The 17,082-nt window shown below is 40.2% G+C and overlaps 1 protein-coding gene across 3 annotated transcripts in view; it reads right to left on the reverse strand.

The window, feature by feature from the left end:
- LOC127415712 (protein cornichon homolog 3-like) overlaps positions 1-17,082 on the reverse strand; it is a 69,958-nt gene that overhangs the window by 51,825 nt on the left and 1,051 nt on the right. For all 3 annotated transcript variants that reach the window (XR_007892978.1, XM_051654546.1, XM_051654547.1), the window contains exon 2: positions 8,063-8,131. Coding sequence is in view for 2 of the 3 variants with exons in the window: in XM_051654546.1 (XP_051510506.1) it covers positions 8,063-8,131 (69 nt within the window). In the remaining variant the exon portion in view is untranslated. The remainder of the gene's footprint in view (positions 1-8,062; positions 8,132-17,082) is intronic.

Here is a 17,082-nt window from a genome sequence, read left to right on the forward strand (position 1 = left end):
TAAATTACTATATCTATGAACACTAATACTTTATACTGGTAACACTTTACAATAAGGTTAATTTGTTAACATTACTAAAAGCATTAGGTATTATGAACTAACAATAAAAACAATTTTTTTTACAGCATTTATTATACTTGGTAAATGTTAACTGATAAAAATACAATTATTTATTGTTAGTTTATAATACATTAACTAATTGTTGGGGCTTCGATCAGGAGCGGGTTTGGTTATTAGCAATAATTAATAATTATCAAAGATAATTATTAATTATTCAAATCAATAAAACATTGATTAGAATCAACATTATCTTATTAATCCTTCAAATCAACAATCATCAAAGATAACTATCAATTATCAAAATCAATAGAATATTAATAAGAATTTATATTGCCGGGGCACCACCATGGAATCAGGGACTAATAATCAGACAGTATAGCAGTCTCAATATAGGATTGTTCTAATGGGAAAGTCGACATCCGGAGAACATCGACATTCAAAAGGGGAACAATGAAGGCTTGAATCCGAGCACTGACATCCCCTGCCAGCCCTTGGCACAGGTGCATGCAGAACAATGCCAGAACACTTCTCTTTAAAGTATTACAAAATTTACTGATGCAGTAATATCAATTTATAATCAATACAATGCAGTTGATAAACTTCCTACTTCCAACTACAAATTAAACAGTGACATGATTAGATATGGTAACAGATGAGCCTATAATACAAGAGAGGAGGGTAGGTGTGTGTGTGTGTGTGTGTGTGTGTGTGTGTGTGTGTGAATGGCTGTATGTGTGTGTGTATGTGTGTAAGGAGAGGAGTGCACAAAATGGCGGGCATGGCTCTCGTGGAGAGTGCATCACGCGAGGTTTCCGGCCAGAGAATGTGGCTGCGAATGTGGGCAGAGAGACTGGTTAATGGCGTCTGCCCGTTTAACACGTGTCTCCGCTGGTACGATAACTAAAAGCTGGGCTCTATCGCCAAGTTATCTGTTCGCCAAATGTGTGTACGTGTATGTTTGTGAGGGGTCATGTGTGCGTGCGGTTAGTATGTGAGAGAGAGAACGGTGACAGCACCGAAGCCGGTTTAGCGATCGTGGGAGAGACGGCAACTGTTAGTTTCATCACTCAGAGATGCGGTGAACTGCTCATAATCCATCTGCCGTGGTCGTTGGTTCTTTAATGGATAAACTCAGTGTGCCGGTCTCACCCTTGATGGCGGAAATGCACAAACAGCCCAACGTGGTTGGACGACAACACAGCCAATCTCATTTGTGGTAACCGTAAGTTACAGCAATAACTTGAGTATTATTAACCACAATGAGCAGACTTGGCGGCCCGTAAACTGTATAAGCAATAACCTTGATACACAAGAATAGCACACTATAATAATCTATCTCTGCTCTTACTTGAGTTGTGTGAGGACGTGGTTAGAATGTGTGTTCAATAGACGTCTGCAACTAGACGCGATGAATACTGTCGCTGGAAATAAGGCTTAAGAGGAATCTCTGGGGTTCCCTATCTGTCACTCACTCGATGTTGTGTCGATGTAGTGACACTAGGGGTCACTCTTGGGAGCCCCAAACACCTCTGCTTTTTGAAAAAAGGCCAGTGTTTCCTTGTTCTCTGGGTCACATGTCAGGTGCGCACGGCCGTCGTCACGACCGACATCCACCGTCCCATTTTGGCAGGTTTGGCGCTCCAGTGGCGGACCCCCCGCCCCTGTGCGCCCAGCTGTGGCACAAACATGCCCACACCGGGTTGGTTCCGACGGACTGCGGGGACGATGTTCCTCCTCCCCCCTCCTCGACCAATCTTATGGTGGGCGCCAGGAGCGAGGTAAGTGCTTCGATGTCTCTGGACTCAGCACGGCCACGGGGTTCGAGCCCCCTCGACGTGGCGCCTCAGGCTCCACCCCGCTGCGAGGCGCCACCCGCCGGTACGTCTGACATGATTATCCCCTTGGTCCCTCTTGCCCGGAGTTTGGACACATGGCTTTCCAACCGCGATGGCTGACCCGGATCGCCCGACTTGGCTAAGCAATTCAGTTCACCAGGCCCCACCCAGGTTCAGCAGCATCTGCTATGCTGCTAACTTGCGGGCGGAGATCGCTACCCTTCTACGGAAGGATGTGATAGAGCCTGTCCCTCCGGCCAAGATGAAGATTTACAGCCCCTACTTCATTGTACCGAAGAAAGGTGGTGGGATGTGGCCAATCTTGGACCTGCAAGTACTGAACCGGGCCTTGCACAGACTCCTGTTCAAGATGTTGATGCAAAAACGCATTTTAGCGAGTGTCCGGCATCAAGATTGGTTCGCGGTGGTAGACCTGAAGGATGTGTACTTCCACGTCTCGGTCTTACTTCGACACGGACCCTTCCTGCGGTTTGGTTTCGAGGGCCGAGTGTACCAGAACAAGGTCCTCCCCTTCGGCCTGTCCCCTCACGTCTTCACGAAGGTCACAGAGGCAGCCCTTGCCCCGCTAAGGGAAGTGGGTGTCCACATCCTCAATTATCTCGACGACTGGCTAAACCTAGCTCACTCTCGTGATGTGTTGTGTGCGCACAGGGACCGGTGCTCACACACCTCAGCCAACTGGGGCTTTGGGTCAACTGGGAAAAGAGCAAGCTCTCCCCGGTTCAGAGCATCTCTTTTCTCGGCTTGGATTTGGACTCAGTCTCGATGACAGTGCGCCTCACGAACGAGCATGCACAGTCAGTGCTGAACTGTCTGAAGGCGTTCAGACAGAAGACAGTGGTTCCACTGAAAATTTTCAGAGGCTCCTGAGGCATATGACATCCTCAGCAGTGGCCACACTGCTCAGGTTGATGCATATGAGACCACTTCAGCACTGGCTTCAGACTCGAGTCCTGAGATGGGCATGGCACCGCGGGACACATCGCATGGTCATCACCCTTGGACTGACCTTGCATTTCTATGGGCAGGGGTTCCCCTAGAGCAGGTCTCCAGGCACGTCGTGGTTACGACGGACGCCTCCAAGATGGGCTGGGGCACCGTATGCAATGGGCACACAGCCACCGGCTCCTGGACTGGCCTGAGGCTGCGTTGGCACATCAACTGCCTCGAGATGTTGGCAGAACTGCTCGCCCTGCGGAGGTTCCAGCCATTGATCCAGAGCAAGCACGTGTTGGTCCGGACAGACAACACGGCGAGGGTAGCGTACATCAACTGTCAAGACGGTCTATGCTCCCGTTGCATGTCATAACTCGCCTGCCGTCTCCTCATCTGGAGTCAGCAGTGCCTCAAGTAGCTACGAGCCACTCACATCCCGGGCGACCTCAACACCGCAGCGGACACGCTGTCATGACAGGTTACGCTCAGGGGAGAGTGAAGACTCCACCCCCAGGTGGTCCAGCTGATTTGGTGTCGATTCGGTTGAGCACAGGTAGACCTGTTTGCTTCCCGGGAATCCTCCCACTGCCCGTGTGTTGTCAGGTCCGAACAGGAAAGTCCCGGGACAGCTGTCCAGGTGTACCACTTGTGCATAGCGCCTTTCCCCTCCCATGAGGTGAAGACGTGTGCTTTTGACTCCCAGACTTGTTAACAAGTTGTGATCCCTGGATGACTTTCCTCCTTAGCCCTGTGGCAGACGAGTTTGTGGAGAAACTCACTGCCAGCGCAGTACGTGTACTAATTAGGACCTGTATTGGGGTAGGTGCTCCACATGTGCTGGATCCCCGTAGGGGACATGGTCACCATGTTGTAGAAACTCCTTCCCCCTCGGGTAGGACCTACCATGGGACTTCTCCACATTATATACTTCCGACAAGACTCAGTAAGACCATGTGATGTATTTCCACTCAAAATACCCCCCCCCCCCACCTTCTCTGGGCAGGGTGTGGTCTCCGCGGTGTCTTCCTCTTGGGAGTGACACCCCTCCGACATAGACATTTATGGCCCCCAGTCGGTTAACAAATTCCACTCTTTTTGGGGAGAAAAAAGAGGAAAAGAGGCCACTGCTGGGCTAGCCTGTCCCTATTTTTTTGGGCAGTTGTCTTGTTCCCAAAGGACCGTTCGATGCTCATAAGAGTGTTGGGGGAGGTTACGTGACGGCCTGGTGCGCTGGCTATGAGGCACACAGCGGTCTGCCCATCTCACACCGCCAGTCCACGTAACACAGTTCAGCTAGTTGTGGCATTTTGTATAAGGACCCCTAGTGTCACTACATCGACACAACATTGAGTGAGTGACAGATAGGAAAGTCCTGGTTACTTTCATATCCTCTGTTTCCTGATGGAGGGAACGAGAAGTTGTGTCCCTTTTGCCACAACACTGAACTACCCGCTGAAATGGCCAGGACCTTGTCTCGGCTCCTCAGCACAAAACCTGAATGAGTGGTTGCATACCAGCTCCTTTTATACCCATATGTCCGGAGGAGTGGCTTGCAAATTCCACTCGCCAATTCCCATTGGCCGTTTTTCAAAAAGCAGAGGTGTTTGGGGCTCCCAAGAGTGACCCCTAGTGTCACTACATTGACACAACGTCTCGTTCCCTCCATCATGGAACGGAGGTTACGAAAGTAACCAGGACGTTTTATACTCTCGATGACATCATGGTTGAGGAATGCATTCTGTTGGGCGTTTCATCCAATAGGAGTTGAGAGTTCAATCCTTCAGAATTTCACACCTAGGTGTAAAGTGAGCAAGGCTTGATGGAATCTGCAGTCTGTTTGGACTCCCTTTGTTTAATTTTGGGCCATTTTTGTGTTATCAGGCTTTGAGTGTTCCTACAGGCCTCAGTCAGGCTTTATGACTGTGTGTAGGCCTGCCTTTTTCTCCTATCTGAGCACATGAGGCCCAACATAATATTAATGCATACAACTTCTAATTTTAAAAATGTATTAGTATATGTTGAAATGAACATTAACCAAGATTATTAAATAATGTAAAAGTATTGTTCAGTGTTAGTTATAGTGAAATTAACTAATGCATTTATCTAACATTAACAAATACAACCTTATTGTAAAGTGTTACCAATATAGTGAATAGATATGAATACTATTTGAATAGATAATTTTATATTTATGGACAAAATCAGGGTTTTTGTTGTCCGGCCATTTAATTTCATCCCTTGCCAAGCAGACAGGCATGGTCTCTGCCCCTACCTTCTCCCCAAAGTCTAGCTGGCAGTGTCAATGAGACTGAACGCACTGACTACAGTGCTATTGTGTGAAGCCATCAGTGGAGCTCCAGGGAGGATCACAGGATGAGGCCCTGACTTACTCAGAGCTGGAGACTAACAGAAGCCACCAATTAGCCAGGCAGGGTGTTATATTGACTCGACTTGGTGGTGAAATCAGCAAGAAGGCCATCAATCTTTTAGCACCCCTCCCCCCCACCACCTTCCATATCCTCCAGCTTGATAGAGGGGTGGGTGACATATAGAGCGTGTATCTCTCACTTTGACACTGTCGGGAGGATGGCAATAATTTACGACTACAGAACTTCTGTGGATATGTGACTCATATACTTTGTGTACATGTCACAGTGCTTCTTTTTAGTGGTGCTTTAACACTAGAGTTTTTGTTTTGGAACCTATATCCAGTATGTTTTGTTTGTTTGGTATCAAAGTGGTTTTCCAATCTTGGCTGTGCGTCAGTGAACCGCACCCAAGTCAACTTAAAAAGGTGGTATTGGGCAAACTCTGGTATGGTTTGCAATTCAGCTGGTATGGTTCATTAATAACAATGTATAATATCCTGTTCCTTTCATTTATACTTACAATACTATAATGCATTTTTCATAGCTGCTTGCCTCTGAATGAATTGCACAGCAAGATTGGTGTCTTCTCTTCCTGAGTCTTTACCTAGCCAATGTGGCAAACTGATTCCACTAGTTCAAACAATGACACAAACATTTCGGACAGAAATAATACAATGAGCGCATTTACACGTGTGTTACACTTGCGCATGTGCTTGCTGAGTGCAAGATTTATAGTGAAAAAGGAGTAACATTTTGGTCTGCTCTGATCATATCTCTTCAGAAGACATGGATTAAACCACCAGAGTCGTATGGACTGTCTTTATGCAGCCTTTAAGTCCTTTTTGAAGCTTGTAAGTTAGGACCTCATTAACCTGCATTGTATGGATGTATGTACATCATATCTCCATCAAAATATCTTCATATGTGATGGCATAATAGTGAGTAAACAATGAGAGAATTATCCTTTTGGGGTGAACTATTCCTTTAAAAAAGAAAAATATGATTTTCTTTTTTTAATAAGCTGATTTTTGGTAGTTATCAGTGTATTGGTGTGCATTTAAACATGCTCAATGTAAGACCTGTAGTGTCGGGGGAGGATGGTGGAATTAAACTTGGGTTCAGACCAAGCAATCGTGACAAAAGTGTGAAAAAAGTTAAAATGTTCAATATAAAGTCACAGATTCAGTCCAAAAACACTTCATTCAAAAATATCTGTGTTCCCTAATGCCTCTTACTTTAGTATCCATCGCAACATAACCTGGTGAGGTATCGAGCGCACATATGTAAATTATTCTGCAACACTGGCATCTGGACTGCCAATGTTGTTCTAACTTTTGGATGACAGTTATCCAAAAAGCTGGAAAAGTTGCTTCTGTTTGAATTAATTAGTTAGATTAGAGCTGCCAGGGGCCTCCAGCAGAGAAAATAAAACACATAGACAGCTGCTCTGTGGATTATTCATGCAATGCTGCGGATGACAGGATATGTAGGAGCTCAGGGTGGGTAACACACCTGGTCTCTGCAAAAGATCAGAGGGCTTGTGTAAATATTATTTTCACTGCACACACACACACACACACACACACACACAAAAAAAAAAACCCCACCAGTATCAGAAATGAACTTTTGTTGATAAATTGAAGACAAACTGCGCCTCTAGTGTCGCTGCAGTGGCGTGGGGCGTAACGACGGTGTGGATGTGTTTTTTCATGCAGACAACTCAGGCTTGATTCTGCCTTTTGTCATACTTTTTCCCATTCTGTTTCCTATCTCCACTTTTAATATTTCCTTTAATACTACTTATAATAATAAAAGAATAAAGAAACAAAAGTAGATTTTCTTGCTGTGATTTGGTCACGGTGAAAGTTGGGAGATGAGAAAAAGGTATGATCCAGGTCAGATTAACCATGACTTTACTTAGTAATATTGTAGTAGCATGTTTATTGGCAGAAGCCATAGTTTTAGTGAAATTTACCATGATGTGATCACATTAATATGCTGTTAAATAGTAACCATGTTTAATTTTGTAGTAACTATGATTTTACTAAAAAATACCATGGTGATACCTTGATTACTCTAGTAAAACCATAGTGTATTTTTGTAAGAGAAAGTTAGAGTTAGGTTTAGGGGTAGGGTGTCTGTGGCACTCTACATAAAAACAATAAACACGCTGCAGCCCCTGCTATTTTTTACCTTTTAAGGGGGTATATTTTTGCAATGATATAAAGATACAGTGTAACATTCTTTTATTTCAAAAACTTAAATTTAATCTATTAATTAACATAAATTCTCAATAAATTAGATCTTATATAATACGTGCCCCTACATTGCAATTTCAGGGCCTTTGCCACTTTCTGAGGCATTTCTTCGGATGAGACGTTAAACCGAGGTCCGTGGTCATTACAAATCCTAGAGCACTTCTTGTAAAGAGTAGGGGTGTAATCTCAGTGTCCTGGCCAAATTCACCCCATTAGCCCTTCTCAATCATGGCCTCCTAATAATCCCCATCCACTAATTGGCTCTATAACTCTACTCTCTCCTCTCCACCTATAGCTGGTGTGTGGTGAGCGTACTGGCGCACTATGGCTGCCGTCGCATCATCCAGGTGGATGCTGCATACTGGTGGTGGTTGAGGAGAACCCCCTGTTCACTGTGTAAAGCACTTTCAGTGTAGTGTCAGAAAAGCGCTATATAAATGTAACGTTCATTCGTTCATTCATTTTTACCCTGAGCCCCATTTCTAACCTTGAAACACACACATGCAAACTCATTTATTTCCACAGAAGCGCAGCAAAGGGCAATGAATCAAATGATCACGTCCATCTTATTTACATGACTCACCGCGTGAAGTGGATTGCCCTGATCGATCGGCACCTTGAAGTCTGCCTGAAGCTCATCAAAGGCTGTTATCTGAAAACCCAAAGAGAAAAAGGGTGCACGATCATTATCATTAAGCTGGACACATTCATTGTATTTGCAGCGCATGTGCAATCCCCAGGCATGCATAATGCCAAGCTCTTCCCATTACTGTGTCCTTCACATTTCTCCTCTCTGATATTCCAGCATCTCATTGGCATAAAGAAGCTTTATAACATAATGCTAGATATGTCAAAAGCCATCTTTACACTGCAAAGGTGGCACAGAAGTTGCATCCGAAGAAGAATTTAGTTGTAACTTGTATATACACAGACTTGCTCAGAGCAGGCATAAATGCCTTTACACAGCAGTAACAAATGCATAAATAGTGTTATGAGATGAATATTTAAAACATAAAATTATGAATATAGAAATATGAAATGTTTACTTTTTATTTAATATGAAACTAAATTATGAAATATTTTCTTTGTCATGAAAAAAAACTAAGTTTAAGGCTGCTCTGATGCTGCATTTCATTTACACAGAACCAAAGCAGCATCAGAACTGCCTTTGATACTAGGGGCTGAGGTGGGTCAGAGCATTAAGTTTGGCTTTTGCTAAAAACTTTAAGAATACAGTGTCAGATGGAAGGGTTAACAATCCAAATACCACCAAATTAAAGTAATATATAGTAATCAGTTTACATTAGTTAACTCAAGATCGCATATGCAAATAAAGCCTAGAGAAAAACAGTACATCAGCTACTGTAGATGACTTGAACTTTTACTGTAGATGACTTGTACCCACACAGACAAGTGGGCGCCCTGAACTCCACCAGCCATCTCAGTTACAATCACCACACCCTCTTTATCAGATTAGCATTACAAAAGGTAATGCTAATCTGATAAAGTCTGTTTTAATGTTATCTCTTGTTTTAATCCTGATTTCGTAACACTGTTACAAGGATCCCATTACCCCTCAAGCAGCATATAAAAATGATCTACAGCAGCATTACAGGAATTTTTATTATTATTATTATTTTTTTTGTTCCCATGCCTTTAGCACCTGCACAAGACAAGTGAGTCCTTTATTAAAGTTAGATCAAATTAGAGTTTATTTCCCCTGCACTGCCTCTCTCTCATAGTATATCATTGTCCTCTCACTTCTGTAGGCGACGCAAGTAGTAAATATGAGGTATGATTTTGACTTCTGAGGATAAATGGAATACCTGATTAAGGAAGTCATTGGATTGATGGAATGTTTGTGAATTGTTAGACTACTGCTTATATATCTATTAATAAACATTCTACATAAAAGTGTCTTTTTGCTCGGCCATCAGATGAGCATGGAGGTGTAACAGCTACGTAGAAAAGAATGCATTACATAAATTGATTTAATTCTGTCCATCTTTTAACAATTGCATTTAAATTTGCACCACGGAAGGGGGATCATTCAGCCATATAAACTACACAAGTGACATACATTTTTGAACACTTTTCTTTAAATGTTGATAAAGCAAAAAAACCAACTTGAGACAGGTTCATTTAAAATAAGGCCGGCTATAATCCTATACTGACAGCAGCATGTGAATTTAAATCCAAGTGGTAAGAAACAGCACTAATCCAAAATGTCCATGTTTTCTACAATGTGTGCAATTATGGTGTAAACACTAAGCAATCCGTTGCGCAACAAAACAGAAAATTAACAAAGACTGTAACGTGTGCACAACGCAGCCATGTGGAAACATCGCTGTTTTGTTCCCTCAGTGAATTCAGCATATCCATTTGGGGATTATGGCAGAACTGTATGCTATATAAATACACTATTGTTTATATTTAATGAGATGCACACATCAATGCTCAAGGGTTTAAAATAATCCTAAAATCCTATTTTTTTTTAATTATTATTAGCAATTATCCCTCATTGATTCAAACCTCACAAACATACTCATATTTATCCATTCCTATGAAGATAAACATTACAAATCTTATGAGTGTGGAAATGGATGTAATTTTATCATGTGCCTTATATCAAATAAAAGACAGATTATGACACATTGTTCTGCTGCTAGTAAAGGGAATCAGGCTGTGAAAGATGATTGTTTCCTGCTGTACTCTCTTCACATCCAAGCTATCATGCTTGACCTTATCTGTCACCTCATTCTCCTACACTGACCCTATACCTATTATTTCCAAATTTGTTATCTTAACCTGACATGAACTCTTACTGGTTTAAACCATGAATTTGGGTCAGAGACTTTCTTAGCTCATAGAGCTAAATGACGAAACTATTTCAGGGACACTTGGTCTCATAGATGTTATGAAAACATGGCGTTGAAAAGCTATACAGCACAGTATACAGCAAAGCATTCCTGTTCTGAGCCTTTTAAAATGACAAACAAGAAACAGCAAGATATTGACCTCAGTTCTTTCTTACCTGAGCACAGAGTAATTTATATAAAAAACTGCAAGTTTCTTTAGATTAGAATTAATTATGTTATCTTTTACTCTTTGAGCCAACGAGATGATCATATCAATAGGAAATAACTCATGGATTCCATGTGATACTTGTGTTCTAATAACAAAATATTTTAAAGAAGCAGTTCACCCAAGGAGTAAATTCTGTCATTATTTATTCACTCTCACCAAATCCTTACACCCTTTATCATTTCTATTTTAAAAAAAAATCTTATTTTAATAGAATACAGGAAATAAAATGTAGTTTTTTTTATCCAGTTAATCCTACACACTCTCACGGCGAAATCGTAAGGATTCATTCAACTTTTCTAAATTTGGCTACTTCGTAATATCGTACGAATTTCACTGCGCCAATGATGTCGCTGGACATCGTTTCCATCTAATACGCGACAATTAGCAGTTATTTCTAATAAAATACGATTTTTTTTGAAAACAGAAATGATAAGAGGTGTAAGGATTTGGTGAGAGTGAATAAATAATGACAGAATTTACTCCTTGGGTGAACTGTTTCTTATCATGTATCACATGGAATCCATGTGTAATTTGATACGTTGGTAAAGAACATCTGGCTTTCAATGCATTATTTAGGTTAATTTCTCATGGGTCGCAAACTCTTCATTAGGCAACTATTCTTTATTTAAGGCTATTCTATTCGTTAAGCTATTATATTGATATTAGACGTTCCATTCATAATGTTTCCCCCTTTTACCCAGTATAAACTTTCACACCGGTGTTGTCCCTTGTACCAAGTAAAACTGGTAACACCGTGGCAACCCTAGCCTACATTTATTTTTTACACGCCTTTTTCGTCAGGGAAGTAGAATACTAGCTCATTTAAACTCAAAATACATTGATATATTCTCATATACTATTTTCATATAATATTTATATAATATTTTGTCAATAAATATCCTTTTTAGCTAGTCTGGGAACTTACCATTCTGAATGTTCGTGTCCAGTGGCAAACACAAGCCCTCAGCAAATGATGGAAAACCTTGTACCTTTTTTTCTTATCTTTCCTTTTTGTGACATTTGTCTTTGCTGTTTGATAGCAGAGTAAAACCAGGGGAATAAAGCAGTCACAAAAACTGGAATATACGATCATCCTGCATAGTGCGCTGCACTCGCTCCAATGGATCTGTTCTGTACCAGAGTGGAAAAAGAAACCTTAACCATGCCAGCTGGCCCGGATCGGCACGGAACGGTACGGATTTGTGATGAGAACTGTTCGGCTTGATGGTGGAAAAGCAGATATTGATGGTGTGGGTGAGAAACAGATCAAAATTTAAGTCCTTTTTTTTAATCAAAATCTCCACTTTCACTTTTTCTTATGAAAGTCACATGTGGTGTCTGTTTAGTTTCATATTCACATCTGAAAATGAAAGTTAAAGTGGAGATTTAGAGTAAAAAAGGACTTAAATATTGTTCTGTTTCTCACCCACACCTATTATATCACTTCTGAAGGTATGGATTTAAACACTGGAGTCATATGGATTACTTTTACGTTTCCTTTATGTGATTTTTGGAGCTACAAATGTCTGATCACCATTTAATTGCATTGTATGGACCAACAGAACTGAGATATTTTTCTAAAAATCTTCGTGTGTGTTCTGCTGAAGAAAGAAATTCATTCACATCTGGGATGGCATGAGGGTGAGTAAATGATAAGAGAATTTTCATTTTTGGGTGAACTATCCCTTTAATCGTCTGATAGTTTAAAAAAAGAAAATACTTAGTCTTTCCATACTGTGACAGGTACAGACATGGAGGCTACAAAAGTCCAAAAAATGTAATCCTAGATGCAGTTTAGTCAACAAAAATCAAAATAATAACCAGAAAAAAAAATAAATTAAGATCTGATGCACAACTTTCATTTTTCATTTAAACTATAAACAGACCGAAAGCACACCAGGGACTCTTATTTTGAAATAACAGTAAATAACAATGCTCTCTATATTTAAGTGTTTACCAAATACAGCTTTTTTTTTTTTATAGCCTTTATATTTACCAGATGAAATATTGTGTATATATACATCTCACCAAATGAGATTTAATAAGGAATAATGTTTATTGTTAGGCTGTATTTTTCAAAAGATATGAAGTTGGAGACATGATGTATGTGCTGACAGGACACATTTCCCATATAGTTGCATTTTTTCTTTGTATACCCTCACTTCAATTTACAACACTTGACAAACACTAAACAAAATAGCAAAATGTTTTTTGAAGTGAGGATAAAACATATGGATGAATATAGTCAATGATGAAGATTTAGCTACAGCAAATCTCCATGTCTTTGTTTTTTTTTATTTCACCTATAGAGGCCGCTGTTATACTGTACTGTAGAACCAAACCGTTATAACAGAAGTCATATGGACTAATTTTATGGTGTTTTTTCCCCTCTTTTAGTAGCTCCAAAGCTGAGGTTACTATGTACTGTCACTGTATCGCAAAATTGCAGAGAAATAACAGCAAAGGGGTTTAGAACATCATGATGGTGAGTTAATAAGAGAATTTTAATTGTGGGGTGAACCTTGTAGAATTGTGCTTTATGTACTGACGTTATTCTAGCCTAGTAACATGCACATACTGTACAAGCCGGTGTTAAAGGAATATTCTGGGTTCAATACATGTTAAGCTCAGTCAACAGCATTTGTGACATGTTGATTATCACAAAAATAAATTTCGACTCGTCCCCCCTTTTCTTAAAAAAAAAAAAAAGCAAAAATCTAGGTTACAGTGAGGCACTTACAATGAAAGTGAATGGGGCCAATTTTTGGAGGGTTTAAAGGCAGAAATGTGAAGCTTATAATTTTATTGTATAAGCACTTACATTCATTCTTCTGTTAAAACTCTTGAGCTGTAAAGTTGTTTAAATTGTCATTTTTACAGTCATTTTAGGGTTTTAGGGTTTGTTGACATTACATCATCATGGCAATAAAGTTGTAAAATTGACTATAACTTTACACAGAAAAGGTAAGCAAGTGATTTTATCACACCAAAATCATGTTGACACATTATGTCTTGTGGCTGTACTTTTGAAACTGGACATTCCATTATAAGTGGCTCACTGTAACCCACATTTTTGCTTTTTTTAAAGAAAGGAGGGGCAAGTCAAAATAAATGTTTGTGGTAATCAATATCATGCCATAAATGCTGTTGGTTGAGTTTAACATGTATTGAACCCAGAATATTCCTTTAAGCACATACGTGTACATTTCACCTTGTAACCTAATCAAGATGCCCTCCAATGTTTAACAGGAGCTCTTAGGAGTGGTTTCTATGGATTACTGGATTAAATGTGTCGCAATTAGGACAACCACTACACATCTCAATGATATATTCAACCCTTCACAAATGAATGCATCACTGCATTCAAAGCTAATCTGTTAAATGCTGTTCAAAATTGTGCAGCCTTGGCAGGCGTTTTTCTGGGCACTAATGTGTCGGTTTCCTTTGCACTGGCTGTGAAACTGCACTCAAACATCTGCTTGGGGAGTTTTGGACTCTCACTATTAGTTAAGCTAATGTGGGCATCATTTCCCCTCAGATGTTGAATAATATGCAAGTGTAAATATGTAAATTATGCATCACTTTAAAAATCCCCTGAAATGGCTTGACGAGTGCAGTTTTCTTTCCTATGTTGGCGTATTTCCTTTTGAAACAGAAAGTTTGTGCAGAACATATCGAAGAGAGCATCCTTTTGTTGTTTACGTCACAGGCATGAACTATGATTTGCTATAGAGCACAAAAGTGCCCGCCCTCTTTTTCAGCCGTTTGGTTCTGGAAGTGTTGGTCCCAATCATTTTTTTTAATAAAATCCTTCATAAAAGCATTATGAGCCATGAACCACACCAACCCGCTAGGAGAGACTGACTCAATTGCATCATTCACAGCACGTCATTTTTTTTCTGCAGTTTGTTGGTCGTGTCTGTAAGATAACCTCCCGGGCCTGAAGTCTCGCAAGAGTTTTGTTTATTTGGAGTCCTACAGAAACCCTACGCCTACTAAGTTTAGGTTAGGGTTAGATTTATTGGTAGGTTTTAAGGGTTAGTTCACCCAAAAATGAACATTCTCTCATCATTTACTCACCCTTATGCCATCCCAGATGTGTATGACTTTCTTCTGCAGAACACAAATTAAGATTTTTAGAACAATTTCTCAGCTCCAAAAATTCAAAAAAGAGTCAGTATTAAAGTAATCCATAAGATTCCAGTATCTTTTATACATCTTTTATACATCATCTATACAGTTAAATCAATATCTTCAGAAGCAATATGAAAGGTGTGGGTGAGAAACAGATCAATAATGAAGTCATTTTTTACTATAAATTCTTCTCCCTGCTCAGTCAGTCAATCTCCACTTTAAATTTCACTTTCACATTCTTCTTGTGTTTTTGATGATTCACATTTTTCATACATATCGCCACCTACTGGGCAGGGAGAAGAATTTCTAGCAAAAAAGGACTTTTTGATCTGTTTCTCACGCACACCTATCATATCACTTCTGAAGACATGAATTAAACCACTGGAGTCGTATAGATTACTTATATGCTGCCTTTATGTGCTTTTTGGAGCATCACAATTTTGGCACCCATTCACTTGCATTGTATGGACCTACAGAGCTGAGAAATTCTTCTAAATTTCATTTGAGTTCAGAAGATGAAAGAAAGTTATACACATCTGGGATGGCATGAGGGTGAGTTAATGTTATAGGCAATGAGTCATTTTTGGGTGAACTATCCCTTTAAGGTTTGGCTTAGGTTCAGGGGTAACAGTGAATGAGATTCTCGCAAGACTAAGGCTGCCGGGGTGTTGCCATCTAGACACACAGGGCCCTACTTGAAACAACACAGGCTGATGGCTTCAATAGATGCATATCCTATCAATAAACAACCTCGGTGGACATGGTATGTCTGTCTTTAAAAGTTTATATTGTTAAAATTCAGTTTGTCAGTGGAGAAAATGAATGGTATTTTTACTTATGGAAACCAACTGTTGCACTCTATAGCTACACAGTGGAAGATGATATAAGGTGGAGGAGGGGACATCCTTAATCTACAGCACATTTTATTGGACAAAACTGAGCACAAAATGAGTCATCATTATTTCTGTTCCATTTTCCCGGAAGAGTGATTCATAATTTTAAACGCATATATCTGCCAAAGTTTACTTATCGACTTTGAGTACACTAGCATATAAATAAAGGATTTCTACAGGATTTCTTTAAAAATGACAAAAGATAGATTCTACTGTCCTCATAATATGAGCTGACATAAAGAAAGGGAGCCAGCAATCACAACACTGGCTCAATCAATGGTTCAATATGGGGCAGGAGTCAGGGGACTGTCTTTTTGTCAATGGAAGACTGGGGGACTGTTTGAAACATTTTTGATTATAGACATTATTTTTGCAATTCTGTATGGTGCTGTACAGTGTTGCAGAAATAACACAATTCATCTTTAAAAGTGATCAAAGATGTCTAGCTAACTTGCACTAGATAAGTGAAGCCAAAGTCAAACCCAAACACATAAAAGGCAGAGAGCATCCGTGGATTGTCTAGTTTTTTGACTGGCTAAAAAAGTGCTCCCCTGGGTCTTTTTTGCTGTTTACGGTGCCTCGGGCTGTCACAGAGACAAGTGTGATTTTTGAGGACACCTCACTGATATCTGTCAGATAGAAAGGAGAGCTTATACATGAAATTCTATAAACAAAGTTTACAGCACTTTCAAGCTAATGGATGAAAGGCACCTTATCAACTAAAGTTCTGATATGCAACTTTCCTTAATGTCCCGCATATAGAACACAAATTTCGGAATAATTGGTACTACAGTATTTCAAGCAAGTGCTGCATCTGTTTGATAAGTCTGATTGATATGCATTACTCCCATGGACTCCCAGCATGTCTTATATGTCTTATGCTGAACCTACTATCAGAACCTAAAGCGTGCAAGCATTCAAGCTTTCGATTTGCTTATAAAGGGGATCAAGATGTCAGGACTTTCCCATTGTGAGACTGAGTGTAGTCTATTAAAGATTCAAAAACTAAAACTGCTGAGGTCAGCATTCTTGCCTTCCCCAACACAAAATAATTACAAATAAATGGAACTTGTTTAGAATACCTACCGGACGCATAACATTTTGGGGATCTTTGAAATAGAGTGAGCATAATGATGTCTTCCTAAAAAAAGTCAAATGTGACATGCTGATAATTACCCCATATTTAACACTGGGGGCTATAATGTCTGTTGCTATGCAAAAGCAAACCCAGGGCAAACGATTGTGCTGACCCAAATCTAGAGCATCTTGCAGTGCTGTGAATGTGAGAGAGTGGTATGCTTTAATGCGGCTTTCCTTAAGGAAAAACAAAAAACAAAACACAGTGTTACACTTCCATAAAGTACACAGACAAAAATGACTGAGTAACATTAAAACAGGTCAGCCAATAACTGCTCTTCTTACTGGAAAATAGTACTAACTGGCCTGTGCAGAGCATTTCATAACTGTAAGGTGGTTTTAGCACAGGTAC

The sequence above is a fragment of the Myxocyprinus asiaticus genome, chromosome 25 (assembly GCF_019703515.2).
Source record: "Myxocyprinus asiaticus isolate MX2 ecotype Aquarium Trade chromosome 25, UBuf_Myxa_2, whole genome shotgun sequence".
NCBI classification, from domain to species: domain Eukaryota; kingdom Metazoa; phylum Chordata; class Actinopteri; order Cypriniformes; family Catostomidae; genus Myxocyprinus; species Myxocyprinus asiaticus.